This window comes from Moschus berezovskii, chromosome 23, assembly GCF_049115385.1.
Source record: "Moschus berezovskii isolate FMDL1 chromosome 23, NW_MosBer_1.0, whole genome shotgun sequence".
NCBI classification, from domain to species: Eukaryota; Metazoa; Chordata; class Mammalia; order Artiodactyla; family Moschidae; genus Moschus; species Moschus berezovskii.
In genome coordinates, this window is record NC_142482.1 from 40,760,258 (window position 1) to 40,781,607 (window position 21,350).

The window sequence follows — 21,350 nt, forward strand, 5'->3', positions numbered from 1 at the left end:
GGTCCTTTCCAATGAATTGACTCTTTGCATCAGGTGGCCAGTGTATTGGAGCTTCAGGTTCAGCATCAGTCCTTCCAATGAATAGTCAGGGTTTATTTCCTTTAAGATTGGATAGTTTGACCTCCTTGCTGTCCAGGGGACTCCCAAGAGTCTTCTGCAGCACCACAATTCGAAAGCATCAATTCTTCAGCATTCAGCCTTTTTTACGGATGTGAGTGTTGGACCATAAAGTTTTATTGTTGCTAAATTATAACTGGAATATGGTGACTTTGTATTTGAAACTTTATTATGCTTGAAATCACTTGATGTTGTCATAGCAAATGATAACCAGTGACCTTTCAGCATCACGTTCATAAAAAGAGATATAGTATGTGACACTGAGGCCAAAAAAAGAGTAGAGAATGAGAGAGTCTGGACTGGAAGCCAGAGCTGGTTTCTGTAACTATCTGATGGCATATTTGTGCCAATCATCCTACCCTGCTGAGATATATTAAGAGAAATAATTGAGCGTGCGTTTGGGGAATATGCTACACAGGAACAAGTATGAGATGAAGCTGACAAAGATTGGGAGATATGGTCCCAATGGGGAGGAAAAATTTACTGAGATAAAGAAGAAATAGGTCCTTCAGTGCATTTCACTTCCATTCTTAGCTGAGAAAAGGCTGATTTCATTGGTACTTCTTCAGTAAAATTGTCTGTGACCCAAATTCACGTGTGCTGTGTAAATGTCAATTTACCAAATATTGGTTTGAGGGTTGGGGTTAACAATGACAGGGGTCTCAGACATTCTAGTTGTTCCTGACCATAACAACGGAACTCAAGTAAAAATCTATTTTCATTACTTGATTTGTCACATACAAGTTGTTTAAACTTAAATAAATTACATATCTTCTTCCCTTCTGTTTTCTCATGTACAAAGTGAGAAAGAGCATTCCTACAACCTGCCCGCTATAAAATTGCATAAGGTTCATGTAAGTAGATTGAAAATTACAAAGCAATAAAATCAATAGTATCTGTGGTAATCTTTGGGAGAATTTTTTGAAACTAATCTTTATTTTAGATTACAAATTAAATAAAATATTATAGTAGTGTGGCTAGGATTCAAAAGCATAAATGCTAAAATTATGCATTCCAAGATAAATATTCTACATGTACAAAAGGATAAATGTATGCTTTTCACACAGAAAAGGAAAAGAAGAAATGGGAAATTTAAAACTTTTTTTAAGTTACATGGTCAGAGACTTGGGTATTGCATGAGGTATCCCAAACTGTAAGATTTCCACAAGATGGTTCAAAGAACTAAGCTTTGTCTTTCAAGTGTTTTAAAGATGTTTTGCTCTGTAATGGTTCACTCTGTGTGACCCCAATTATTTACTAAAACTTCTCTTATAGACATGATTATTGGCTCTTCATTTCTTCGAAAGGAGCTTAAGGACAAATGTATATACCCCATATTATTGTTTATGCCTTGTTGGAGATAATGAATCACAGACACACAAAGGGAAAGACAAAGACATCAGAATCAATGTAGCTGCAGCCACACTGGAAATTGAGGGGAAGGTTTCAGATGTGCTTTTTATTTTAAAATGTAGGAAAAGGCATTTGAACGAATCATATCTAAACTTTGTGCTTGTGCTTTTCTTTTGCTTAGTCACTCAGTCATGTCTGACTCTTTGAGATCATTTGGCCTGTAGCCCACCAGGCTCTTCTGACTGTGGGATTTTTCAAGCAAGAATATTGGTGTGGGTTGCCATTTCTTCTCCAAGGGTTCTTCTCAACTCAGGGATTGAACCCATGTTAAAGTAAAACTGTCATTTAAGTTATCATACAAAACTCAGGTGTTGCCAAGATTTTACTTTATTCCTTATTCCATTTTGGCTCAATATGGGTGCAGTTTAAAGTGTTATATACCTAGGACAATTATTTTATATGGATGTGGCATCAATAATATAGAGAATAAAGCTATTATTTAAATAAAATTGCATCTCTTTATTTGAAATATATATGCTGATTTTCATAGTGAACTTTTAAACCACAAATATTCAAATCATATCAAGCTTAAAAGTAAAAAATTAACATATCATACAGCTTTTATCATAACATTTTCCAATATATTTTCAAGTAATTCTTTCAAATACCCATCAGATTCATCAATACACTTTTCAGAGCCTAGTATTTGGTCACCTCAGATATTCTTTATTGCTTCTTAGGTTATGCAGGTGTGCTACGCTCTTACTTTACCTAACAATACCTAGTCTATGATGACCATGACTTTATAGTTACATAACACAGCTTTACAACTTATTTCTACTTCCTTTACACTTCTCACTGACTTGAAGAAAAAGAGAAATATGAGATGCTTACTTCTGCTGCATTACTGAGAGCACTTCTTGCTACAACTCAAAAAAGGTTTTTTCTGACTAATGCTAATGTTATATTAAAGACTACAGACTAAAATTTCTCTCAATATTAACTAGCATTCAAAATAGGATAACAATGTTGGAAAAAATATTTAAAGTGTTTCAAAATGTCTTTCATTAGACCAAAAATAGAAGACAAATTTTATGACAAATTCTGCCTAAAAAGCAAGAAATTAAATGACATATTCTAGGTTTTTAAATTAAGAATAGCATCTCTCCATAGAATTATATCTGAATTTTATCAATTTTTACAATAAATTCTATGCCTCGTTTTCAACTGAGAAAATGATACTTTATTAGGTTTGTACACTAAAAAAAGTAATATTGATGTTTGATCCATATTTTACATGGCTGTTATTGCCACTGAGGAGTGATTACTATTTAGGCAGACTGTGTTTAATCATATCTGCAACCATGAACTCTGTGTCCTTGTGAGAGTACACATTCAAAAAGTGCTAATAGAGCGAGTGAATGAAAGAGTGATGAGTGGATAGGTTGAAGAACCATTGGTGAAGAGATGCTCCATTTCATCATTAACGTCACAAGTATACCAGATCTTACTCACCCCACTAATCTCTTTACTGCCCCTCTTACATCTTTGTTTCTGAGGGTGTAGATCAGAGGGTTGAGGCTAGGTGTGACAACAGTATAAAAGAGGGCAATAAATTTGCCTTGATCTTGAGACTTTCCTGATGGTGGCTGGAGGTATATGCACATGGCTGGGATGAAAAAAAGGGATACGACCATAAGGTGGGCTCCACATGTCCCAAAGACTTTCTGGAGTCCAGTTGTTGACTGCATCCTCAGCACTGCCCGGGCAATGGCACCATAGGAGCTGAGAATGAGAATGAGAGGTGTGAGAACAAAAATGGAGCTTGTGACCATGAGGGTCAGCTCATTAGCACGGATATCAACGCATGACAGTCGAAGCAATGCTGGAACTTCACAGAAGAAATGGTCCACTTGGCGATGTCCACACAGGGGTACCAAAAATGTAAAGAAGGAATGAAGGGCTGAGTTTGTGAAGCCACTTACCCAACAAACCACAGCCAACAGATGGCAGAAACGAGGGTGCATGAGGACAGTGTAATGCAGGGGTCTACACACAGCTGCATAACGGTCACAGGACATCACCATCAGTAGCACACATTCTGTAGATCCCAGTGCGAGGACAAAATAAAGTTGAATCATGCAACCAGTGTAAGAGATGGTTTTTCCTGGACCCCAGAGGTTGACCAGCAGTTGAGGGATAGAACTGGTGGTGTAGCAGAGATCCAGAAAAGAGAGATTTGAGAGGAAGAAGTACATGGGAGTGTGGAGATGAGAGTCCAAGTATGACAAGATAATGATGAACAGGTTGCCTATCAGTGTCATCAGGTAGAACATCAAGATAACCACAAAGAGAACTAACTCAAGCTGAGGCCAATCAGAAAAACCCAATAGAACAAACTGGGCTTCAGAGGTTGCATTCTTTTTTCCATCACCATTCATATCTTGTTACCTGAGAAAAGAATTACATACACCCTAAAAATGTAGGGAAACACTCCAAGAATCATAGAGAAATAGGAAATTTTAAAAACCAGTTTCAAGGGCATACCACTGCTCAATTGTAGGACAATTTGGGCATTAAGAGAAACTGTGGTACCAATGAATTGAAAGAAATAAGAATCCACAAGCTAATAATGATAAACTTAAAAAAGAATATATTTATAGTGGAGAACAGAAGGCTGTTTCTATCAGCTGGATACTAAATAGTAAATACGGAAGGAATGGTGGAGTTAGCAAAACTTATATATATGATAAAAATTAGTGAATGAAGAAATGTTGAGTCATTTACATAGTCTAAAATATCTCCCCACAAGTTACTTGTTAATTATAAAATGTAAATTAGTAGACTTTACTACAGAAAAACCTAGTAGACCACCATAGCAAAATAATCAGTGTTAACATCATTAATGTTGTTACAAACCAAGATCATGTGACTACTGAGACAATGCTCTGAACCAGGGCATAGTGTCACTTCAGTCATGTTCATGCCAAAAAATGCATAGCTTGATGCTAATAATGAAAAGGCATGAGATAAACTCACATGGAGACAAGATGGGTAAAATAGCTGATCTGCACTCTTTAAATATATCAAATTCAAGAAAGAGTTTGAAATGAAGATAGATGATAAATACATAGATATATATATATGACAGACAGAGAAACAGATGAGAGAAAGGATAGGTGATAAAATAAATCTTTTCAGGCAGAGTGTAGACTATTGTTGAATCTGGTTAAAAGGTTAATAGCCGTTTTCTCTACCATTTTACAACTTTTCTACAAATTTTATATTTTACCAGAATAAATAACTCCAGAAAGTAAATTAAATGCTTTTCTTTACTTTTATGTTTCATCCAAATATTTGTCCTATTATAGAAAAATAACTTCTTAACTATTAGGTTTTTCTTACTCATCCAAGGATGACATCAGGGTAAATAGCAACTTGAAAATTCCTAACATAATGAAAGAAGAAAATCTCTGTGATCAAATAATCTTTTCTTTAAACAGTTTCAGTTTTCTTCTCAGCATTTTCAGGTAATTTCCATTTATGTGATTATAGAAAACAGAATAATTGCACTCTCAATAATCTTACATATAAATAAAAGATATGATGAATGATATCAAATTTATTTATGATTTCAAGATGTTTACATAGTGTGAAAAATATTAAGCTTCAATTATATATTTTTATAGAAAAAACTTTTCCTTCTTATTTGTTTACTTGCACTCACAGCTTATTTCTAAACTGAAACCTAAATAGAGATACCAAAAAAAGAGACAAGAAACACATGTACATCAGCTTACAAACAAAACTTAAAATCAGAGTCCACATGATTTGACTCTGTGAAATAGATGGGGAGAACAGTGATAAAATGCCTCCCAAAGAACATATGAATATAACTGATTTGAAAAGAGAAATTTTTAGGAAAAGGAAGATATAAAGTCATTGAAAGAACAAAGAAGGAAGGGTGTGAAGATGGAGGAAGATGAAAAGGAACCAGATTACCAGTGCTTAAAGTTGAAAATGGGAGAGACGCCTGGCTCCGGCACAACCGACCACGTGCAGAATCGTGGCTCAGATGAGCTACCCCGCGCCCAGGGTTAGGGCGGTGGCCGAGAGGAGCTGTACCACGTTCAGGAGGCGGTGGCTGCTTGGGCACCGGAGGGCCGAGAGGAGCTGATCCACATTCAAAGCAGGAGGGGCGGCCTTGAGGAGATACCCCTCGTCCAAGGTAAGGTACAGCGGCTGCACCTTGCTGGAGCAGCTGGGAAGAGATACTCCACGACCAAGTGGAATATAAGAATCCAGTGTTCTGGGGAGGAAGGAACAAGATGGCGGAGGGATAAGACGGCGAGACCACTCTCTCCCCCACAAATTCATCAAAAGAACATTTGAACGCGGAGTAAAGTCCACAAAACAACTTCTGAATACTGGCAGAGGACATCAGGCTCCCAGAAAAGCAGCCCATTGTCTTCTAAAGGAGAGAGAAGAAATCCAGCTCCACCCACCAGAACACCGACACATGCTTCCCTAACCAGGGAACCTTGACAAGTCACCCGTCCAACCCCACACACAGTGAAGAAACTACATAATAAAGAGAACTCCACAAACTGCAAGAAGAGGGAAAGGCCACCCCAAGCAAAGCAATATAAGCAAGATGAAGAGGCAGAGAAATACCCAGCAAGTAAAGGAACAAGATAATTGCCCACCAACACAAACAAAAGAAGAAGATATAGGGAATTTACCTGATAAAGAATTTCAAATTTTGATGGTGAAAATGATTCAAAATCTTGAAAGCAAAATGGAGTTACAGATAAATAACCTGGAGAAAAGGACTGAGAAGATGGAAGAAAGATTTAATAAGGACTTAGAAGAAATAAAAAAGAGTCAATATACAATGAATAATGCAATAGATGAGATCAGAAACACTCTGGAGGGAACAAAGAGTAGAATAACAGAGGCAGAAGACAGGATAAGTGAACTAGAAGATAGAATTATAGAAATAAATGAAACAGAGAGGAAAAGAGAAAAACGAATTAAAAGAAATGAGGACAATATTAGAGACCTCTGGGACAATGTTAAACGCGCCAACATTCGAATCATAGGAGTCCCAGAAGAAGAAGACAAAAAGAAAGACCATGAGAGAATACTTGAGGGGATAATAGTTGAAAACTTCCCTAAAATAGGGAAAGAAATAATCACCCAAGTCCAAGAAACCCAGAGAGTCCCCAACAGGATAAACCCAAGGCGAAATACTCCAAGACACATATTAATTAAATTAACAAAGATCAAACACAAAGAACAAATATTAAAAGCAGCAAGGGAAAAGCAGCAAATAACACATAAGGGGATTGCCATAAGGATAACAGCTGATCTTTCAACAGAAACTCTTCAGGCCAGAAGGGAGTGGCAAGACATACTTAATGTGATGAAAGAAAATACCCTACAGCCCAGATTACTATACCCAGCAAGGATCTCATTCAAATATGAAGGAGAAATCAAAAGCTTTACAGACAAGCAAAAGCTGAGGGAATTCAGCATCACCAAACCAGCTCTCCAACAAATGCTAAAGGATCTTCTCTAGACAGGAAACACAGAAAGAGTGTATAAACTTGAACCCAAAGCAATAAAGAAAATGGCTACGGGATCGTACTTATCAATAATTACCTTAAACGTAAATGGGTTGAAATTTTCAAAAAGGCTAGGAAACAATTCTCATAGCCATCAATAGTTCAGTGTTGAGTTCATGAATAGTTTTTAAAGTTTGGGACAAATTGTAGTATTTGCTATTTGAAGTACTATTTGTAATTGGCATATTACGATGTAACATTGGTCTTCATTTCCAACTTAAAACGCCTAAAAATGCCTAACAGGTTTTTAGATTTGTGAATTTTAGTTGAAATGTATTTTACGATGTTACTAAACCTGCAGAAATATTGAAATATTTCAGAGAACTTATTCACTGTACATTTAATTTATTTTATTTATAAAAGTTATGAACTGTAGAAAGTTTTACTCATTGGGTCAAATGCTTGTTGCTTCAAATGCTTGTTGCATTTGAAGTGCTAGTTACAAGAAAATCAAATACCTTCAATGTATAAATGCTATTAAGTTTTTAAAGGACTCTGGAGTATAAGTAAGTTTGTTTAAAGAAATTTAGTCTGTTCCACTTGAAAAAATAAATAAATAAAATTGGATTATTTGATTTAAAATAAATAAATACAAAAAAAAGAATATTAAAAAAAAAGAATGGAATAAACTAACTGTAAGTCAGAAAAAAAAAAAAAGTTGAAAATGTACAGATGTGTATCACAGAGCTGAGAAACACGAACACAGGGCCTGAGGTGGTTTCTAAAATATTTCTTTTTCATTAGGACAATAACTGAGACCATATTTAAATTCTAATCACAAATTTTAATATCTACATATATTTTTATTCTCCAACTTAGTGAAGAATTCTATTTACTGAAACCATTAAATGACTTTATCATTTAAGATATTGTGCCTAGAGAATTTTGTATTTCTTTTTGGTTAAAAAAATGAAGTATATTTCATAAATAGCTATAAATCTTAAGTGATTCTTTTTCTCTTATGGGTTTCAGTCCTTCATAGGAAAGATTAATACCACCCTTTTTTAAAACAGTTACCCTGATAAGGCATAGTAACCAACATTTAAATATCCCTCCTCCTCTCTGATTGCTTTGCCTCATTCCTCATTCCATTGCCATATCATTTCTGCTTCCTCTTTCCATAGCCAATTTGTTTTCTCATGCTTTCTAATAAGCTATGGCAAAAAAAAAAAAAAAAGAAATCACAGAAGAGCCACCTGTGGTTACCTCTTTTGGGGTCTTTTAATTGTACAACTCTTGAAAAGACATTAGCAGTAGATAAATTTCAGCAGGAACATTAGAGAGAATGTAACCTCACATTTGTGAGACTAATTCAGGCCTTAAAACTCTTATCATTAACTAATTGCTAATGATTAATCATTAACTAGACTACTTTCTATAGCTCAGAAATCATACAGGATTATAAGCCAGTACATGCTTAAAAGAAATTTTTTGTAATTAAATAGAAGATTAAAGTATTATTAAACTATAGAAGGAAAGTAACTATAAAGATGTAACTGAACTCTAAATGATAACTTGGACCAAGACAGAGTATTCAAGAAAGGACAAGCTTGGAAAGAGGCACTTCCTGCTCAAGGCTACAGCTCAGACCTCACCAGAGAAGGTGTGGTTGAGCCCACTTGATGGTGAAGAAGTTCACCATGGCTGAATCAAAAAATACTAATGGTTGAATAGTAAATTATGAAGATGATTTCATTTAGAGGTCACTGCCATTTTAGGGATAATAGGAAATTTTCAAGATTTTTAAGCATTCTCCTAGGAGATAGTATATCATGAGATGTATAAATCCAAATACTCTTGTTGCTTCTTCTGATGCAAATATAATTTGCTTCCTCCTTATACAGTTGCATGAGTAACTTAGTATTGATACATTAATTAAAACAAAGCAGCAGCTCTGAGATATATTTATCTTTTGCATGACACATCTTTCAGCATTCTTATAGACATTAGAAAGAGATATAAGAGACCAAATAAAAAAAAGATAGAAGCAGAAAAAACCCTAAAGACTTTAGGGTTAAATTTATTCTTACCAGAGAAGTAAATAAAAACCTTATCAAAGGTTGCTTTCATGGACTGTTGAATGAAATATCTCTTCTCTATTTTTGAAATAAGACATTATGGTGGAAACGCTGGTGGACATGAGCTTCTCTTCTCCATCACTATATCACTGGTCAGCTTTAATCCTTAATACTCTTATCTAGTGCTTAAGTAGTATTCAAATAACTCCTTTCATGTCTATCCCTTCTGTGTCTGTCCACATGCTTTGTATTTGTCTGATCAATCTACAACTCTTTATGTGTGGACCAATCTGATCTCTGGTTTTCACCTCTTTGAAATCACCAACATAAATGACTGCCTACACCATACATTCTAATCTACTACATCAGTATAGGAAAACAGAGTCTGAAAATTACTATGATTGTCCTTGCTACACAAGACAGAGTCCTGAGTCTACCAAAAAGATCTGGTTTTAACTGGAAGGAGGAACTCATTAGAGCACATAGTGTGTCCAGGGATAGACCTCTTTTCCTAGAGCAAGTAGTGCCTTTATGAAAACAAAAGAATACTGTGCTATGTTTTCCTTGACTGAGGCCACTGAGAGAGTAAATCCCAATGTGGCAATTAATGCCCTTCAAGGAATTGTCCTGGTTAGAATAGTTTCTTTCTCTCAAAGCAGGGTGGAAAGGTCCAAATGAAACTGTGCAGCTAGCTAACTGGTTTCGCAATACTGCCCTGGTGCATCACCACTCAGAGCTGAGCAAACGCTTGCAGTTCTACACTTGAGGGACAGCAGTGCAGACCACGAAAAAAATCTCACTGTGAGATGTTAAGGCAGCTCCAACCCTAAGCAGGGAATTGTTGTTCAGTCGCTCAGTCATGTCCGACTCTTTGTGACCCCATGGACAGCAGCATGCCAGGCTTCTCCATCCTTCACCATCTTTTGGAGCTTGCTTAAACTCAAATCCATTGAGTCCATGATGCCACCCAACCATCTCATCCTCTGCTGTCCCCTTTTCCTCCTGCCCTCAATCATCCCCAGCATCAGGGTCCTTTCCAATGAGTCCACTCTGCATCAGCTGGCCAAAGTATTGGAGTTTCAGTTTCAGTATCAGTCCTTTCAATGAATATTGAGGATTGATTTCCTTTAGGATTGGATGCTTCAATCCCCTTGCTGTCCAAGGGATTCTCAAGAATCTTCTCCAGCACTGTAGTTCGAAAGAATTAACTCTTTGGTGCTCAACCTTTTTTATGGTCCAGCTCTCATATCCGTACGTGACTACTGGAAAGACCATAGCTTTGACTATATGGATCTTTGTCCAAAAAGTAATGTCTCTGCTTTTAATATGCTGTCTACGTTTGTCATACTTTTCTTCCAAGGAGAAAGTGTCTTTTTAATTTCATGGTTGCAGGGAGAGGGCAGCCATTACTGCCACTTACACAGGCAGCACATCACAAGCAGACCAGATCTCTGAGGGCAGCCTGACCACCACACCCACTACACTGACTATTGCCAAATAAACACCTCGGCCCCTCGCTCCGGCACTGCTCCCCTCTGGGGCTGAGGGGACCAGTGCTGGGAGAGAGAATAACACATACTATAAGGGAATGGAGCCAACTTAACCCAACCCTCAGGGCTTTTGCTGCAGCAACTTGGGGCTCACCCATGCCCTAAATAGGACTGTGATGGCCACTGAGCAGAGGGGAAGCCCTGGCTCACACCTGGTTCTGGCCTCTCTCTCTAACCCCACCTCCTAACAAGGTGATAGCTAATAGCACACCCTGAGGAAAGACATGACTTGTGTTCAAGTCAAATCCAGCTCCGCTATCAAAGTCACTGGACCCATGCAGATGGTATAAGGATGCTCCCATATAAAGATACCTCTTCAAGCCCACCATAGGTAACTTTTACATTGAGTTTCATAGAGACACACGAAGTTCAGCAAAATGAAAAGACAGAGTAATTTGTTCCAATTGAAATGGCAAGAGAAAATTTCTGAAAAAGAAATTAATGAGACAAAAATAAACAATCTACTAGACAAAAAAATTAAAAGTGTTAGTAGTGTGAATAGTAACTGAATTGGGGAAAAGAATAGATGCACACAGTGAGAATCTTAACAAGGAACTAGAAATTATAAGAAAGAACCAGTCAGAACTGTAGCATACAATAACAAAAATGAAAAAAACACAATAGAAGGAATGAACAGCCGACTAGGTGATAAAGAAGAATTATCTGAAAGTCAGATTAATGGAAATCACCAAGTGAGACTAACATAAAGAAAAAACAAATTTTTTAATCAATTTATTTTTTATTGAAGGATAATTGCTTTACAGAATTTTGCTGTTTTCTGTCAAACCTCAACATGAATCAGCCATAGGTAGCTCAAACAGTAAAGAAACTGCCTACGATGCAGGAGACCAGGGTTAGATCCTGTGTTGGGAAGTTCCTCTGGAGAAGGAAATGACAATCCATTCCAGTATTCTTGCCGGGAGAATTCCATGGACAGAGAAGCACGGTGGGCTACAGTCTGTGGGGTTGCAGAGTCGGACATGACTGAGTGACTAACACACACACACATATATCCTCTCCCTTTTGAACCTCCTTCCCATCTCCCTCCACATCCCACCCCTCTAGGTTGATACAGAGCCCCTGTTTGAGTTTCCTGAGCCACACAGGAAATTACCATTGGCTATCTATTTTACATATGGTAATGTAAAAATCACTGTGGATGCTGATTGCAGTCATGAAATTAAAAGACACTTACTCCTTGGAAGGAAACTTATGACCAACCTAGATAGTATATTAAAAGGCAGAGACATTACTTTGCCAACAAAGGTCCGTCTAGTCAAGACTATGGTTTTTCCAGTGGTCATGTATGGATGTGAGAGTTGGACTGTGAAGAAAGCTGATCGCCGAAGAATTGATGCTTTTGAACCGTGGTGTTGGAGAAGACTCTTGAGAGTCCCTTGGACTGCAAGGAGATCCAACCAGTCCATTCTAAAGGAGATCAATCCTGGGTGTTCATTGGAAGGACTGATGTTAAAGCTGAAGCTCCAATACTTTGGCCACCTCATGCGACGAGTTGACTCACTGGAAAAGACTCTGATGCTGGGAGGGATTGGGGGCGGGAGGAGAAGGGGACGACAGAGAATGAGATAGCTGGATGGCATCACCGACTCAATGGACATGAGTTTGAGTGAACTCCGGGAGTTGGTGATGGACAGGGAGGCCTGGCATGCTGTGATTCATGGGGTCACAAAGAGTCGGTCACGACTGAGTGACTGAACTGAACTGAATGTAAGTTTTCATGTTACTCTTTCCATACAACGAATTATTTAAAAATGAGCTTTCCAGAGTTGCTTGCTACACAATCAAGTCTGTGCCCCTGCCACAGCCCATGAAGCTGCCACCTCCTATGAGGACTACTGCTGCCCTGCCCTGACTCTGCAGCCTGTATCATTCATCTAAGGACTGACGCTGAAGCTAAAGCTCCAATATCTTTTTAACCTGATGCAAACAGTCGACTCATTGGAAAAGACCCTGATGCTGGGAATGATTGCGGGCAGGAGGAGAAGGGGATGACAGAGATGAGATGGTTGGATGACATCACCAACTCAATGGACATGAGTTTGAGCAAACTCCAGGAGGTTGGTGAAGGACAAGGGAGCCTGGCGTGATGCAGTTCACGGGGTCACAAAGAGTCAGACATGACTTAGCAACTAAACAACAGCAACAACATTCTAAAATGCAGCTGTACTTCAAACACTCCAATGGTCATTGAAACAACTGTTGCATTCAATAAAACTGGGTTGTCTGGTGCCATTGCTTGGAGGTGGAATCTGAGATGGGACAAAATTTGTCATATATAGTAGCCAATACATTGGTTTGGTGGATAAGTCTGATGAATTTTCCATAGGTGTATTGAAAAACAGTTTTACCAAGCCACAAGCCTGGCAGAACTGCAACCTCTATGTTGGGGTTATGATCAACCTATGCAGACACTTAGCAAAGGATTCTTACTGTTCAGCATTTCAAATGTGCTTATCATTTGTACAAATTGACCTTTCGTGAAATCATACAGTATTGAGTTATGTCTTTAAATTTGTTTCCATGCCAGACTCTTATCAATGTTTCTTATAAGAAATTTAGAAAGACATGGGGCCAAGATACTAAGCACAATACTTGCATAATAATATTTTTAGTATCATATACAACTAAAATCTCAGAAACTATGAACACTCTGGACCATATGAGGTTTATTCCTTCCACCATTTCAAACATGGAAAGCAGGGCCCGTAAGGATATTTGCTCACAGTATATTTACATCTCCCACATTCACACCATTATATATCAGATTTGCTCCTTTTTCTTTTACAGTGATAATTTAAAGTCTTTCTATAAAACTTATTTTGTACTATTATAGAAAATCTCCATTCTGAAAATCTACATTGTATAGAAGCTTGTCTTTAATGTTACCAGACAAAAAAAGCCTTACAGTTCATTTTAACGTTTGCACTTTTAGATGCAACTTTCAAGGAGGGCATGAAAAAGAATGGGAAGGGTTATTAAGTATTTTTAGTAAAATGTGCCTCTGTCTCTTGTAGAACATGTAGACTATGCACTTTAATTGAGTAAATGTTTTTAAAGGTAGAAATACTTTGTTATTTCAGCTAAAACAATTCTTAATCATAGAATTTCTGAAATTCTTGCAATTTCTTCACACTTAATTGAATTGTTTAAACAGTGTCAGACTTTATTTTTGGGGGTTCCAAAATCACTGCAGATGCTGATTGCAGCCATGAAATTAAAAGACACTTACTCCTTGGAAGGAAAGTTATGACCAACCTAGATAGAATATTAAAAAGCAGAGACATTACTTTGCCAACAAAGGTCCGTCTAGTCAAGGCTATGGTTTTTCCAGTGGTCATGTATGGATGTGAGAGTTGGACTGTGAAGAAAGCTGAGCACGAAAGAATTGATGCTTTTGAACTGTGGTGCTGGAGAAGACTCTTGAAAGTCCCATGGACTGCAAGGAGATCCAACCAATCCATTCTCAAGGAGATCAGTCCTGGGTGTTAATTGGAAGGACTGATGTTAAAGCTGAAGCTCCAATACTTTGGCTACCTCATGCAAAGAGTTGACTCACTGGAAAAGCCTCTGATGCTGGGAGGGATTGGGGGCAGGAGGAGAAGGGGATGACAGAGAATGAGATGGCTGGATGGCATCACTGACTCGATGGACATGAGTTTGAGTGAACTCTGGGAGTTGGTGATGGACAGGGAAGCCTGGCGTGCTGTGGTTCATGGGGTCGCAAAGAGTCAGACACGACTGAGCGACTGAACTGAACTGAACCAGCTTATTATTACTTTTGTTTGAAGTGTGATTCCCAACCTCTCTTGCAAAAAAATAAAATAAAGGAGTGGGTTTCTGCTAATGAATTGAGCAGACAATTAATATTTTATATGCCTTTTGAGCTGTGTGACTTAGTATTTCAATACTTGACAACTTGTTTTATTATGTGATTGATAGAATAGTGAAATATATTAATGTTAGTTTAACCATATATTTACATGGCCTGAGAACATGTGATTATATTTCTGTGGGATAAATAATTTGTCGGTGTTCATCATCTTTTAAAACTCCAGTAGGAGAGCTTATAGTTACTGCTGTTTAATTGCTAAGTCATGTCCAACTCTTCTGCAATCCCACGGACTATAGCCCACCAGGCTCCTTCTGTCCATGGGATTCTCCAGGCAAGAATCCTGGAGTGGGTTGCCATTACTTTTTCCAGGGAACCGTCCTGACTCAGGGATTGAACCCACATCTCCTGTATTGACAGGCAAGTTCTTTTTCATTGAACAACCAGGGAAGCCTTAAACATTAAATAAATAATGAAGCACATTTATTAAAAAAATGAAAGCAATTTAAGGAATTTCTGGGATAACATCAAGGGTACCAACATTCACCTTATAGGGATCCCAGAAAGAGAAAAGAGAGAGAAGAGTGTGGAAAATATAAACGTGGAGCTGCGTCTTGAACCAAGTAGGGCTGGAGCAATCCACAGGCTCAGGCTGGAACATGAACCTAGGGGCGGTCTTGGGAAACTGGCCAGCCACTCATACAGTTTTCAGTTCTCCCTCTCCTCACTGCTTCAGGAGCAAGCAAGTGTGCACGACTGCTAAGGAGTGGAGTCCAAGCTTCCCACAGCCCTTCTGTTAGTCCAACTAGCTCTCCAACCAGCCTATGGAGATCATCTTTCCTGTGCCAGAGCCCCTGGTGTGCCCAGTATCTGGCTGGAACCACTCACTCCCTGGGGAGGATCTCTGCCCATGTAATCTCTCTTTTCTCTGAGTCCTCTCCCAGGGCATAGGTCCTGACCTGCCACCTTTCTTCCTATTGGATTTCATGTGGCTATTTCTTACAGCCTTGGTTACACAGAAGTCTTTCTCCCAGTCTCCAGTTAGTTTCCAGTAAGAATTGTTCCACATGTAGATGTATTTTTGCTGTGTTCATTAGGGAAGGGAGTTTCCCATCCTGCTGCTCCACCATCTGTTCTCTTCTAGTGCATAATTCATCTAATGGGGCTTTGGTGAGGGGTGTTTTCTATTCAACTTTATCTTCCCTAGTCTTTCTCCTTTGCCTTTGTACCATCATGAATATATCATCATGTCAATGATATATTCAATATTAGGTTGTCGGTACCTTACCCACTTTTTAATATCACTAAACAATAAATAGTGTCACAGTTTTTTTCATCACCCTATATATATATCTGATTCTCAGTTCTTTTTTATTACTTTTGATAGAAACAAATAGTTACTTTGTCAAACTCACCATTGTAATTAGATTATTATGATTTATTAGAGACTTTTATGGTAATCAGAATAAACAATAATTGTTTCAATATAAGATATGAAAGTTACTTATGTCATTTTCATAATATTTCAATGACTACTTGGTTTAATTCAAACAAAAATTATGAATATTTTTTGAGTATTTCATCTTAATAGTATAGAGTGGTCACATAAATATTTGATTCCAGTAGTACATTTCCCTTGAGTTAATACCCCATGGTGTACAGGGTCTATGATAGCAGTTACCTAAATGATAGATTATATTATTTACTGGTTATGATAGGTTATTATATTTTACTGTTGATTCTCTCTACTTTTGTTCTACAGTAAAAAAAAAAAATTTTTTTTGGTCCACATTGCAGCGTGTGGGAACTTAGTTCTCTGACCAGGGAAGGAACTAGTGCCTCAAGCACTGGAATGCAAGTCTTAACCACTGCACTGCCACGGAAGTCCTTATATTACCTTCTATATGTATCATTTTGATTCTAAATATTCATTTTTACCATAAATACAGACAGACTTGAGAGAGAGAATTCCTGAGAGATAGAATCAAACTGCTTCCTGACATACTCTAGGGAGAAGAATATGTCTCCTGGGGAAGGGAGGCAGGATAAGGATTCAGAACAAGGAGAAGAAATGAAGTAAAACTATTCATAAACCATTTTTTCAAGGCAAGAATGGTTCAAATACATCATCATGTAAACAGCACAGCCAAGCATGCTTGTGTGTGTGTGTGTGTGTGTGTGTGTGTGTGTGTACGCGCACGCGTGCGCACGTGTGTGTAGCTGATGGCATTGCTAGGAAGAATATAATGCTATCAGAGAAGACACACAATCTTGTCTGGATTCAGACATGGTCCTAACTACAAGAAAAGCTTCTCAGTGCATGGTCTTAGAACAGAAGATTGGGGAGATTTACATTCTCTAAATTTGGGGAGGTTATATTGAGAATGTTCAGACAAAATTCAGGAGTGGTTCATCAGAAGAAAATACCATCTACTTTCTCAAATATTAGGATCAAAGGTATGTGGTATAACTGATGCCTTAAAAAAGAAGCCTGCATTAAATGGTAGATTAAAATGTAAAAATGGATAGAAAACACCAAAATCATTATTCAGTTCTGGACATTATTTTAATCAGTTCTTTTTCCTTCTCTGAGTAGTATAATAATTTACTCATCTTGCCAGGATTCCTGTCTTAAAATTGCTATAAGGTGTTCCAAAACAATTACTTCTCAGGAAATAGATATATCTCTTATTTGGGGGTAATAGAAATGCCTAGATTATCCTGTACATGTTACTCCAATCAAATGACAGTTTCTGCGGGGTTCTGTTGAAGCGTCACCCAGCTAAATATTTAGTGCTCGATAAAATGATTATGGGTGAATCATCTCTACAAAATTTAATGATCGATTTACATAAATTGTATCTACTATTTAGCATTTTAGAATTGACAATTTCAGAATAACACAAGTTAGTATTTATTGAGTTTCCCTTGTATGCCAGGAACTGTACTGTTTAAGGTGAAATTTTGATAATGTCTCAGACGTTTTCCTTTAGTTGTTAGGAAACAAAGAAATATTTCACTATGAGAACAGAGATTAATAAGGGACTGAGTCAGTGAAAGATCATTTCTAATTATGTGGCACTGACCCAAAATTAAACACTTATACTGAATTATTTCCAACGCAGAACTATATAGAATTCACCTGTCTTGGATCTTGAGGCTGGGTAAGGTGGCACATGAAGTCAAGCCATTGAGGTATTAAAATTATCTTGTCTCCTTCCTCTGTTTATTTCATATACCCAACTGTCACTGAAACGCCATCTCAAGATTCAAACTGTCAGAACCTTGTCAATGTCCAATGGTCACTTAATCTTTTATTATATTGAGTAGGAATAGACAAATTCAATTTGCCATTGAGCATTAAACTTCTATATCTTTAGATTAATATCACAGTGCACATTTGCTTGATGATTGACACCGAATATAGGTGATTTTAATAGCTTGGTAATAATAGGGAAATTGTTGGCAACGTTCTATGAGGTCATTAACATGAGGCTTTTAAAAAGTAGGTTTTGAGACTGATTAGGTACATTTTAGTTCTTGATTTTTCAGTCGTGGTTTGCTTCTATGTTTCCATTTTAACTCAAAACAACTCCTCAAGAAAGATAGGAAGGGCTTCATCATCCTTCCTTCACACAGAAATGATGGATCAGAAACTTTGTCAAGAAAATATATCAGGTGAGAAACAGAAGAATGTGCCAAATTGTTGTACTGACCATGATGCTCCTTTCTGCAGACTTCTGACATCCTGCTCTTGAGCAACCCACTCTCTTTCTATAGACAATGATTAAACTTTCTTGGTATGTACATAAGACTGACCTCTACTACATGGAACTCAGAGTCCCTGGACAAAGGTCAATAGATTAAATCCTGAAAACAATAGAAAGGATAATGAAAAAAATCAGTTTTTACATGATGTAGAATTCTTCCTGGTGACAGGAATGGAGAAGAGAATTTGACTGTTTGTCTGTGTTCTCACTTCCAAGTGGGTTTATACAATAATTTCTATATGATTTAATTTCTATTTCTAGACAAAGTATAATTCTTTGTCAGTTTAAATACTTAGAAGCATTCACAGATCTTCACTATCTTAAACATGTAATTTTTTTCATCTTTGATTTTTGTAAGGTTTTAAAAAGTATTTACCACAGGATGACTTTTTAATTCATCATGTGGGTCTAAGAATATTAAATGATTAACAGTGTGCATTAGCCTTTGTGCAGTCAGCCCTCACCATGTATCATCCACCAGTAGGTTTCCCCCATTCCTCACATCCCCTGACTCTCACCCCCAACACAGGCATTTGCATTTAATGTCTACAGTCTAAATGGGACAAGGAAATTTATGAAATGAAATCTTTACAATGTCACTACTTAAAAGTTAGGCATTCTCCTTTTCGGGTTGGGATTTCCACCTTGGTTCCTCCATCATTGTCACTGAGGAAATTGCAGTTCCTTTCAGATACAGGAAGATAGAATTCATTTGAAAAATATTTGCGTATTTAAGTGACAAGAAGAATGACAATATCTCCACATCCAGAGTTTTTAAGTAACTGCATAGGTTATTATTGTGAACTGATGATATTTAAGAAAATATTTTGGGTTTTTTAAAAAGATAAGCAAACTATTGTCTGTTTTCTTTGCCAAAACCTTCATTGAAATGTATTCCTATGTGAGGAATATAGATATTAAATTATATTAATTTAATTTGACAGAATGTAAGGTAAATGTTTATAAATGCTATAAGGGTAAATGCATTATAATATTATATTTGATGTGTGAAAATTTTTCAACAATTATATCTATAAAGGGTCCCTGTAATCGTGCTGAGTTGTTAGTCCATATTCAAAGAATTTTGAAAGAGTCCACTTGTTTCTATCTTGTTTTACATTGTTTAATCCCAGGACCTACAACAGTAGCTGGAAAATACTTGAAAATACTCTTTGTTCAATAAATACTTGTTGACTGAATGAGTGAAGAAATCAAGTCAGTGGCAAAAGATTAGGAAATAAATAGGTATGAAAAGAACTTTATTCGATAAAATGAAGGGATGAAACAGAATTGTGCAGAAATTTCTTTTCCATTTTATGCCTGCTGACTAGATATATCTTTGACAAATCAACTGAGATAGTGAACATAAAGTAGGATTCAGTTTCAGATGAGTCTAACTTCCAAACTTTGTAAATTTTAAACTATAGGTAAGAAATTTATCTTTTGACTCACTAGAGCTTGTTCTGTTCAGTTCAGTTCAGTCGCCCAGTCGTGTCCGACTCTTTGCGACCCCATGGACCACAGCACGCCAGGCCTCCCTGTCCATCACCAACTCAGGGAGTTTACTCAAACTCATGTCCGTTGAGTCAGAGATGCCGTCCAACCATCTCATTCTCTTTCGTCCCCTTCTCCTCTCACCTTCATTCTTTCCCAGCATCAGGGTCTTTTCAAATGAGTCAGCTCTTCGCATCAAGTGGTCAAAGTATTGGAGTTTCAGCTTCAACATCAGTCCTTCCAGTGAACGTTCAGGACTGATTTCCTTTAGGATGGACTGGTTGGATCTCCTTGCAGTCCAAGGGACTCCCAAGAGTCTTCTCCAACACCACAGTTCAAAAGCATCAATTCTTTGGCATTCAGCTTTCTTTATAGTCCAACTCTCACATCCATACATGACTACTGGGAAAACCAGAGCCTTGACTAGACGGACCTTTGTTGGCAATGTATCTGCTTTTTAATATGCTGTCTAGGATGGTCATAACTTTTCTTCCAAGGAGTAAGCATCTTTTTCTTTTAAGAGTCTTTTAAGAGCTTGTTAAGAGTAATATAAGGATTTATATTTCTATCTGAAAGAATCTTTCTGATGACTTTGCCTTTCTTTTCTTCAGGTCATGAATTTCAATTGTTCTTTGTGGCAAGACAACAGCATGTCTGTGAAACACTTTGCATTTGTCAAATTCTCTGAGGTCACTGAACAGTGCTTCCTTTTATTTACCCTCATCCTACTCATGTTCTTAGCATCACTGACAGGCAACGCTCTCATAGCTCTTGCCATCTGGACCAATCCAACCCTCCATACCCCCATGTACTTCTTCCTGGCCAACTTGTCTCTCTTGGAGATTGGTTACACTTGCTCTATCATACCCAAGATGCTGCAGAGCCTTGTGAGTGAGGCCCGAGGAATCTCTCGGGAGGGATGTGCTACACAGATGTTTTTCTTTGCCTTATTTGGGATCAGTGAGTGCTATCTTTTGGCAGCCATGGCTTTTGATCGCTATACGGCCATATGTTCCCCACTTCACTATGCAACACGAATGAGTCGTGGAGTGTGTGTCCATTTAGCAATGGTTTCTTGGGGAATGGGTTGCATAATAGGCTTGGGCCAAACCAACTATATTTTCTCTTTAGATTTCTGTGGCCCCTGTGAAATAGACCACTTCTTCTGTGACCTCTTGCCTATCCTGGCACTAGCCTGTGGGGATACATCCCATAATGAGGCTGCAGTCTTTATTGCAGCCATTCTTTGCATTTCCAGTCCATTTTTATTAATCATTGCTTCTTATGGCAGAATTCTAGCTGCTGTGTTGGTCATACCCTCCCCTGAAGGTCGTCGAAAAGCTCTTTCCACCTGTTCCTCCCACCTACTGGTAGTAACACTCTTCTATGGCTCAGGATCTGTCACCTACTTGAGACCCAAGGCTAGCCATTCACCTGGGGTGGATAAATTCCTGGCCCTCTTCTATACTGTGGTGACATCCATGCTCAACCCTATCATCTACAGTTTACGGAACAAGGAAGTCAAGACAGCTCTACGGAGAACTTTGGGCAAGAAAAGCAACCTCATTTAG

At 37.7% G+C, this 21,350-nt stretch overlaps 2 protein-coding genes across 2 annotated transcripts; one reads left to right on the forward strand and one right to left on the reverse strand.

Moving 5' to 3' along the window:
• Positions 1 to 2,981: 2,981 nt before the first annotated feature.
• LOC129543455 (olfactory receptor 2J3-like) lies at positions 2,982 to 3,911 on the reverse strand. Its single transcript, XM_055406564.2, has one exon. The coding sequence runs from the start codon at positions 3,909 to 3,911 to the stop codon at positions 2,982 to 2,984; it is 930 nt and encodes a 309-aa protein (XP_055262539.2).
• Positions 3,912 to 20,378: 16,467 nt separating this feature from the next.
• LOC129543459 (olfactory receptor 10C1-like) lies at positions 20,379 to 21,350 on the forward strand. The gene has a single exon (XM_055406567.2). It carries the CDS (start codon positions 20,394 to 20,396, stop codon positions 21,348 to 21,350), a length of 957 nt encoding a protein of 318 aa, XP_055262542.2. The 5' UTR covers positions 20,379 to 20,393.

Coding starts and splice junctions, on each gene's coding strand:
- LOC129543455 (XM_055406564.2), bottom strand. CDS start 3,911: ATGAATGGTGATGGAAAAAAGAATGCAACCTCTGAAGCCCAGTTTGTT.
- LOC129543459 (XM_055406567.2), top strand. CDS start 20,394: ATGAATTTCAATTGTTCTTTGTGGCAAGACAACAGCATGTCTGTGAAA.